The sequence below is a fragment of the Zea mays genome, chromosome 8 (assembly GCF_902167145.1).
Source record: "Zea mays cultivar B73 chromosome 8, Zm-B73-REFERENCE-NAM-5.0, whole genome shotgun sequence".
In the NCBI taxonomy this organism is placed as follows: Eukaryota; Viridiplantae; Streptophyta; class Magnoliopsida; order Poales; family Poaceae; genus Zea; species Zea mays.
Window position 1 is genome coordinate 178,047,050 of NC_050103.1, and position 10,034 is coordinate 178,057,083.

Genomic DNA, 10,034 nt, shown 5'->3' on the forward strand with positions numbered 1-10,034 from the left:
ATCAAGGATAGGGAAACTGTCATCTGCTCATTATTATGGGTTCTTCTAAACATTGTGTAAAACATGGACAATTATATGATATCATCTTGATAATAGCAAGGCTATCAGACTTCTACAACCAACTGAACTATAACTCCTATCAGTTTCTGCTAACCGAACGAAACAACTACCACACATTCACACCACATAGGCACCTGCGCACTGGTCAGCACGTCCAACATCAAGGTTCATTGGTTCACAACCCACTTCACTCATCAGAGATTTTGGAATACCCAATACATAGTACACGTTCAGATATCCTATAGTACACATGAGGGTGCTAACAAAAATAATTTGAAACATATATGGTTCAACATAACAGCGACAAGATAGTCACACAGAGCCCTGAGATACCTCACTCGCTAACAGAGAGAGACCCCTGCCTACGAGGAGACCTGCTAACAATGGGGCTTGCACTCCTTGATCTGTTGACAGCTAGGGAACACGACAAAGATCTCTCCCGAGGTCGAGGAGCCGGGGACCTGTCAAGATGGTATGTGAGCCAATCAATTGGATTGGGACACTGCGAGCGCATGGAGTTTTCATCAGCATATAAGAGGATGGCAGCAATTCGTACCTTGAATAGTGCTTTCGCTTAAGTGCTGGCAAGTAGCTTCGGCTTTGGGACCGTGATCTACCCCTAGGAGAATCCTTCAACCCAGGTGACCTTGAGCGCAACCTCCCATCATAAGAACGACCTCTGCCACTACATAAGTAAAAAATTGCACGAGTAAAATAGCTTTTGCCTCTTAAAATGCTATGGCAGAATGATAGTGTACACGGTTATAGAATGGGTATCACAAAGGGAAAACAAATGTTACCTTATTTTTTCTCTGGCCCTCATGTTAGAAGGCTTCTTCATGTTTTCCTCTGCAAAACAACAACAATTTCCCTTCCAAGCAGCATCTTCCCATCCATATGGTACTTTGCATCAGAAGCATCCTCAGGATCAAAGTATTGGATGAACCCAAATCCTCTAGGTTCCCTGAAACAGAAAGCAGATTAGTATTTCACTAAAAGCAACAATGCTTCAGAACCATTAAGGAGAAGACCTCTGCAGAGACAATAAAATCAAGATGTTACGAACTCTTCCTTCCAAGAATGGTGATACAAACAAATCAATTTCAGTCGATACACAAAATCAATCTCAAAGGTAAAGCAGGCACTAAGCTGCTGACCTTGCAGTCATCAGTGTTTAGACATACACTTGAAACTCTTCATAACTTGCACATCTCTTTAAACATCTATTTCTTCCTTTTCTTCAATAGTACTCTTAAGACTTGCGTCTTCAAAAAAGTTACTTTCACTGTTAATCTCAGGGGTGCGTAAAGCAACCTAGTGTAAACCATACGATACAGAGAATAATAATTAAAAATATGTAAAGAACATGCTTATAATATGTTAAAAATAAACAACAACAATCATAATCCTGTTCTGGAGCAAATATACTTTAGTGTACTATAAAGTTCAGGGAGAGATCACCAAGTTGTACATAGGTGTCCATGGGCAAACACCCACTCACAATAATTAAGTCAAGGTACCTTACCGAGTGTAGTAATCCTTTGGCAATATATGTCTTTAACGGGGCCAAATTTTCCAAATGGTCTATGAAGGTCATCAGGCCTACAGTTGTGATAACAACCAAGTTACAGTAGTGAAGTATCAAAGAATAATCAATTCTCATTGCTATATGCAATAGGAAGCACCTCATAAACATGGAAAACAAAAAGGGATTTGCAACAAAAGAACCCAGTAAAATCAAGGGAGGGGTACACTTCGTTAAGGCATAACTTACGAAGCAGAATGCATTACAAATCCCTCTGAATAGCTAGACTTAACTGCGTATTTACAATTTCTATATATGTTTTGAACAGGAGCAACATTACATGGGACCAATTTGAAAAAACAAAGATCAACATGTTTTTTTCATTGCAAGAAAAAATGCTAGAAGTCTTAAGAAAAACTAAGAATTTACCAATTACAAGCCTGCTAATTATATTCCCTCTGACAAGTTCCAATATTATAATGAATTGCCTATTTTACCAATTCAATAAATATTGACAGCAGCACCAAAGAAAATCCATTCTACTACTGATCCAGGAGCAGGGGAAATCTTACCTACAATCCCGAGTAAGTGTAGATTAGAGCCATAAGGACCAGAATGAATTGGCGGGACAACAGGGCTGAGTAGTTAATTTAAAAATTACATTTGTTCTTTCGTAGTAAACATAAAGTTGTTAATGGTTGTGTCATAAGAAAAACAGTATTTCAGTACCGGCAACACAGTTCAGTATCTGCAGCAAAGAATGATACTGAAGGGAAGTAGAGTAGTTCAAGAACCATCCCTTCAGATCAATCTGCATAAGGTGCTGAACCTGAGTCCAGGGTCTTCCATTGCGACACTTAAGAGGACAAATCTTGAACCCTCCACCTGAAATTTTAGAAATTTCAGATAAAAAAATATAAGTTGACAATTTCGTTTAGATGGAGTGTCGAACAATGTACTGATGATTCTTGAACTACGAGGATCATATTGCATGGATCAGGGTTTGGCATCACATGACCATAAAAATCCTGAAGAGCCTTTTCAGCTAATGCATGAGAAAAGAACTCAACAAATCCATACCCCTCTGACTGTCATGTTTGCCTAACCCTGATGAGCCTTTTATTGTAACCACCTACAAAAATATAAGATAGCAAAATATAATAAGATTACAAGTCAAAAAGTTTTGGAAGCACAAACACACATAAACAGAAAGAAGAAATAGTAAGTGATGCTTGATTAGCATTAACCTCATATGTATCCGATAAACATACTTTCAACTATGTTTGAAGAAAGGTTCCTATTAGCTAATACTCCTAGCTAGTAAAAAGGATACATACAAGTCGCTTTGTCCATATATTTTTGTGCCTGCTGCTTCTCTTGATTTATCACCACCTGTACCCCGCTTCTACATAGCAGGGTTAGTGGTGGCTCTGGCGTAGCATGGAAGCTCACTCACAACTCTACCAGTAAACTAAGCATGCTAAACTGTTAATGAAAAACAAACAATATGATATTCGCAGATAACATCAGTAATCAGCAACGGATAAATGGAATGGTACAATGTCAATACCTATTGTAATTGTAGTAAAACAAAGACAAAGAAAGGAGCAAGGATCAATAAAACTTACATGCTAAAATAGCCCTACCACTTGGCATCCTGCACATAGGGACAAAAACGAAAAAAACATGTTAGAGTCAGTCTCCAATCAGGCACATGAACAGACGACTAATATATTAATATTCGTACAAGTTAAGGGATATAACTTTAAAATACAGTGTTGTAACTTCTATTGTTATTCCTGATTCTCTCCCTAGATTCCAATTGAGTATCTCCATAATCATCACGACAATCTGCACACCAATACCGACATCTTTTTCTTGAGGAATGTCCCATTTAAATCTCAGATTTCTTGATGAATTACACTCATCGCAAAAGAATGAGCAGTCACAGAAAACGTACCTAGCTGGAATCTTTCCCAATCCAGAAATGGAAGTAAAAAATATAAACACATCCTTTACATGTCATCTAAAAATGGGACATGTACAGTGCATTAATAAAAAAATATCGTTTGTGTAGGGGAAAAGAGAGAATGTTGGTGCCTCTAGAAAAAAGGAAGGTTAAAATTATTTCAACATACTTGAATGATCATCTAAACAAAGACATTCAACTTAGTTCAATCAAACATGCTAAGATACATAGAAAACTACCAAAATTTAACAAAACTCTATCCAAATGTTGCTCTTGATCCTGACAATCAGATTAGAAGACTCGAGACCAGCATGTGCTAGGGCATTGGTAACCTAGATTGAAGAGGGCAAGAAGAAAACATTACAAAAAGGTACAGTCTAACTGAATGGAAACTTGAGTCCGAAGATCTCTTTCATCCTAATCTAGCCATATCTCTAAGGATAAAGACTAAAATATTTACTCTTATCTCATGTGCTTATCTCATTCACCCCCTTTAGGCATCGATTGGACTACCTAGGCCTTCTCTATCCTGGACCGACAGCTATAGGTCTTGCCTATGAAGGCATCCAGAACACATTGAGTAATACAAAAAGTTTCAACAATTTAGATATTTTAGCAATGCAACAGAATGAAACCATTATTATTGGCTCATAAAGTAAATAATGAATGATTTCCAATTGGTTAACAATGCATGCGAGACTTCTATCTCCATATTCTCCCTCCAAACCTGAATAGAAAAATCAAGCATTTTTAAGTATGATAGTAAATTAGGAGCACAACATCAGTACAAACTTAAATACAAACAACAAGAAAAAGTAAAATAAAAATATAAAGAATCGGAAAAAATAATTGGATGCAGGGTGGCCAGATACATGAACCTAGGATGAGACGACCCTCTTTGAGATTCCTCTCTGATGATCCTTGCGTGAACAGCACATAGAAACCGATTAAATATTTATCAAGGAAAAAGAGATAAGAGAAAAAAGGACGGCCCGGATCAGGCGCGGGAGGTGGAGCCAAACCCCCAAATCTATATATCAAAGGGAGAAGAGACTGTATTATGATTGGACCATATCAAAGGGGATGGGCACCGAGCAGGGTGGGCGGGCGGGCGCGTGCGCAGAGAGGGAGGTGGGGGCGTGGTAGCGCTAGGAGTCTACACTACATGCTTAATAGTAGTAGGGATTTCATCTCAACGACCTCCATTCCCATACCCAGTGTAGCTACAGCAAAAAGAACATTGTCAGTGAACAGGTTGCAATGAAGCAGAACTGAACATGTTGCAATGAAGCAGGACAATAAAAATCTAAGGAACTTCTGCTCATGGTTTGCAATACATGCAGTTGGCTAAAATTTACTGGCAAACTATGCACAAGAAGCGTAAATACAAAGCTAAATTTGAGGGGGCATTTAATGTACATACACAAAACACATCCACACCAACTTTGCTTCCACTACCCAATGTTGAATCAGGCATGAAACCTCTTCTTGAATCCCCCTCTGACATGAATTCTATACAAGCATGACCATATCAATATATCCAAATCTACTTATCTATTTTATCCAAGGAGTGGTTTCACCTAGAATTGACTGCAGCTGCAACGAAAGGTTAGTTTTTGACATTAATTGTAGGGTTTCTGTTTTTTAAAAATTATGACTACGCCATGGAATAATCCCTGAAATCCATATATGACACACGTGTGAATGGGAGGTGGGAGCCTGGAGCAGCTGTCATTTACACATGCAGTGCCATACAACGAACTCAGAGATTGTTCAAAAATCGTACTGAATAAACATTCCATAGGTTAGATCAAATTGATAATGTAGATAAATGTCAAGAGATGCTTGGGCCTACCTAAACCAAGACAGTACCCAGGGACTGTAATGGATACTCAAAGAGGCACTGATAAACTAACAACATAGCTACACACATAAACATTCATAAGATTCAATCCACTACATAAGCAAATGTAGGACATGATAAGTTCTAATAGATGACACCCGTGTTAACATGACTACATCACTGATACAGGGGTAAATGAAGGTTTTCATTCACACAATAAATGTAGTAAAGTAATCCACATCAGATGTGTATATCTGGCCCATTGGCAAAAGATAAGCAAGATCATAACAAATAATTATGGCAAAGAGCTAGCTATACACTGTTAGCTAGGTCAGAAACCAGTAATGACTACTGACCTTATGGAATGCTTGAATTTAAATGGCAGTCCTTCATAAAAGTTAGCTAGAATATCTTCACCACATATCACAATGCGAAATGGACATGTTGGCTTGAAGTCACAGCTTAGAACCCTCTTTGAGTGCCCATCAAATTCACCAACTGTGCTGCTAGAGTTCCATCTACATAATGAAAAGATCTTAAATAAGTATATAAAGAAATGAAAACATAAACAAAAAATCATTATAGCCCACGCCTGTTCCTATAAGGGAAGATTTTCTTCAACTATGCATTACCTAATATTATATGAACTAAATTTCAACTAACCTAATGCCAATTGACGGTGATGCTTAATCCGAAATAATTGCTCTCAGATCAGCATGGTCAAGGAAACATAGTTGCTAGAATAGGCAAACCAAGATTTCATTAACTAAATAAAATACAGTTCAAGTATGGTTCAAAGCAAACATGAGCAAGCAATCAAGTAATTTCATGGGTCTAAGGAGCAAATTAAAAGCAGAAAGAAAATTTTCTCGTTGGGTTGCTGTAAGTTCACACATCCAAAGGTGTAACCAAGTACTATAAGCAACTGGCCAAAAAATGAATGACAATGCACTAATATGAACATAGAGAACCCTGTATCAGATAGCACGCTATATATAAGATATTGAACTTATTCCCCAATGACCAAAATATTATACAAATGCACTGAACATATATCCACAAAACAAACAATAGAAACACTACAAAGTTAAAGTAGCATAGAGACGTTGCAGAGTTACAGGTGTGACCGGTTCTTTTGCTCACAAATCAATCATTTCTTGCCAGGGCAGCTATCGTAGTCGACGACCTTGGTGTTGGTGACAGAGCGGTAGTGCTAGATGATTGAGTGCCTGGCTTCTGCGTGCACATGTTGTATATCGTCTTGCGACAAGGAAGCCAAAACCCTAGATCATCAGGGAATAGCTTTTGGTTGGCAACTGAACTTGTGACAGAAGAAAATTGTCCAACAATAGTTTGAATTCGACAGGCATCACATCGTCGTCGCGTGGGGGTGGGCGCTGCCTCGGCAGGGCATGGGGGGAGGGGGAACACTGCATCGATGGGTATTGCATTGTCGTCACGTGTGGGGGTAGGCGGGCATCGCGCCGGCAGTGCCGCTTCGACAGGCACAAGGAGGGGTGTGTGCTGCATCGTCGTCGCGGGCAGAGGTGGGGTAGGCGAGCATCGCGGTGGTGGGCGGGGGCAGACAGCGGGAGGCGAGGGCGCGCGTATCAGGAGCGGGGGCATGGATCCGCTGGTTTGGATGGGGAGGGGTGTGTGCTGCATCGTCGTTGCGGGCAGAGGTGGGGGTAGGCGAGCATCGCGGCGGTGGACGGGGGCGGGCAGGGGGGAGGCGAGGGCGCGCGTCACGGGAGCGGGGGCATGGATCCGCTGGTGTGGATGGGGAATGGAGACGACCAGCGTGGAGGGCGATGGTGCGGATGGGGAATGGAGGCGGTGGTGCAGACCACGAACGGAGGCGGCGACACAGAGGTGACGAAACCCTACTGGCGTGAGAAACGGGGAATTGGAGGGGTGGATTGGCGACGGCTCGGGAGTGGGCAGAATGGGGGGCGGGTCGACGCACATGAGCCATCGGATGACACGGACGGTACCGATTGACGGGAGGCAGAACATGGTGCACGGGTGGTCTACATTAGAGTCTTATAGAGTAGTAGAGATACATTGAGATGCAGAAGCATTAATTGTCGTTCTATGATCTTGTTAGCATCTTTTAAAGGTTAAGAATATTTACATACCTTAAAAAAGTATACTCCGCCATGAAAAGCAAACTATCACAAAACGTTTTATGGATTTTATCTTCATTGATTAAGATAAAATTATAATTATATAAACATTATTAATCTTGAAAATATGCTAATAAGAGCATAGAACGACAATTAATGGTTCTCTCAATATATTTTATTATAACATGTTTACTCCGTAATAACGCATGGACATACACCTAGTAAAATACAAAGAATTCAAGGTAGTCGCAACGAAAAATTATAACCACATAGAAAAATTCAAAAAGAAGACACAAATGGAAGTCTCGAACAAACTATATAGAATGGCACAAGAAGCTAAACTACAGATATGATATAGAAAGCATTATGCGAGACGGTATTTAAATAAGAAAAATCAAACTACAAGAATTCGAGTTACACTATATATGATGTTTTTGAAGTAATTTATAACTGAATCAGACTTTATAACCGCCATCTCCATCTATCACCAATAAATGCCTACTATTTTGTGATATACAAAAACACAAAGAAAACGTGCAATTTATTTGGCAATCAAAGCAATTAAGCAAATAACCATTGCAATGAAGCCAGTTCATCAAATATGGTGGAACCCAACTAATCAGGACGGTTAGCTACAAAAAACTTCACCATCCCAAAGTTTAGGACACGAGAACTTATGTGAAGACGCATTGGCGAGACATGTAGATCGATAAAGTAGTATAATGCAACATCTACTCGATCAGGTCGTCAGTGTCATCTGGTAATGGTTGAGCACTTGAGCTGCCGTAGTTGCCAGTTCGACTTCATGCCTGAAAAGGCCAAGTAGTATGAAGATTCATTCAGGGTCAACAGATGAGTGAGAAATTATGGTTTCCGAGCACTTACTTTGAGAGGATTTCAGCAGCATTATAATTATAAATCAATAAAATAACACAATATGCAGAGAACAAGTGAGGTATTTGTATGAACAGGAAGGTTCAACCATGGCTGGTCATGGTTATGCATGGTCATGAACTGGTACACACTATGAACTAATTGATAAACATAACTCATGCACAGACATTCTATTTTTTTATAACTTAATTACAGTAAAGGGAGAACTTAATTTACATTTGCATATCTGGGAATGAGAACTGAATTTACATTTGCAGATCGATAAAAGATTGCAGTAAAGGGAGTTTTATTAGTCCAGAACACTAATATGTACAGGGAGAATGCAAGGTATTTTAACTGTATTCATTGGAGGCAATGATTTGCAATCATTTTGAGAGGATTTCTGCAGCATTATAAATAAATAAAAGAACACAATATGCAGAGAACAGGTCAGGTGTTTTTGAATTTTAAAAGATCACAATATGCAGAGATCAGGTCAAGTATTTTTGAATTTTAAAAGATCACAATATGAATACAAAGCATAACTAATAGATAAACATAGCTAGAATTTTCCAGTTAGCATTGTATGATTTCACTTGATCGACCATGGCTGGTTTTGAGAGGATTTCTGAAACATTATATTAGTCTTAAGAAATATGGTCGCTCATGAACTGCCAAAGACAATGAAGACTCACCTCTACGAGGGTGGGCAAAGGATAACTAAAAAACCGTAGGATGCTTAGAGTAGGAATTGAATTGCGACCTTTTTAATCGGCGTGCACGAACAGTTTTGTGTTGGAATCGTTTGGCAAGGCGATTTCCAAATCGGTGTCGCAGACAGTGCGCTTTCCAAATCGGCGACGGAGATCATGCACGAAATTGGCAGACCAAGCACGAAAAAATGTAAGAACGGACCTGTTTTATACACACGGAAGAATAACATGTATAAACAGACCATAGATTATATATCTTGCGCACATAGTTTAAGATAGAAACAATAACATTGTTAAACAGTCAGTACACTTCTTAATGCATCCAAAACACCCGGTTCTCTGCATTGACAAATCTGGCGGCTCGGTCTAGGGGACGCCTGAGCTCCTGTACAGCCGGCCACAGCGCGACTGCACGACCTAGCATGGTTGGTCGGTCGGGCTCCGTCTTGGGCGAGTCGGCTGCATGGATGGCGATGCGGAGGAGACGGCGCGGTGCCCAACCCACATGGCAGGTTTGGTGTGACTGGATTTGCGCGGCACATACCTAGGGATGGTGTGACTGGATCTACGCTGATGTTGGGCTCCGTCTTGGAATGGCAGAATCCCCTCCACCCTGTGTTTCCAAATCGGACGCTGATGGCGGGCGCTGAATGCGGTCGGCGATGGCGTCCGGGTGGAGGGGATTCTGCCGACGATACATGGTGTGCGGCAACGGCGCTGAATACGGGATTCTGGGGCAATGGCGAGGGAAGGTTGTGAGCATGGCCGGGCAGAGGGGATTGTGCTGGCGCTATTGCTGGGTAGGCGAAGCGAGTGTGGACGACAATGATACGGAGGCAGGGGCATGGACGCGCCAAGCGCCCACTCTCCATGCTTAATTAGTAGTAGGGATAATACAAAAAAAGACCTGCATTTTGGTATTTAT

At 40.5% G+C, this 10,034-nt stretch overlaps 1 protein-coding gene and 1 pseudogene across 1 annotated transcript; both read right to left on the reverse strand.

The window, feature by feature from the left end:
- Positions 1 to 266: 266 nt before the first annotated feature.
- LOC103636571 (serine/arginine-rich SC35-like splicing factor SCL30A) lies at positions 267 to 6,961 on the reverse strand (annotated as a pseudogene).
- A 976-nt stretch (positions 6,962 to 7,937) lies between these two features.
- On the reverse strand, positions 7,938 to 10,024 carry LOC111589923 (uncharacterized). Its single transcript, XM_023300808.2, has 3 exons — positions 9,654 to 10,024; positions 9,160 to 9,311; positions 7,938 to 8,332 (listed from the first exon to the last, which is right to left on the reverse strand). The coding sequence occupies exons 1-3, from the start codon at positions 9,979 to 9,981 to the stop codon at positions 8,327 to 8,329; spliced, it is 486 nt and encodes a 161-aa protein (XP_023156576.1). The 5' UTR covers positions 9,982 to 10,024; the 3' UTR covers positions 7,938 to 8,326.
- Positions 10,025 to 10,034: the final 10 nt, after the last annotated feature.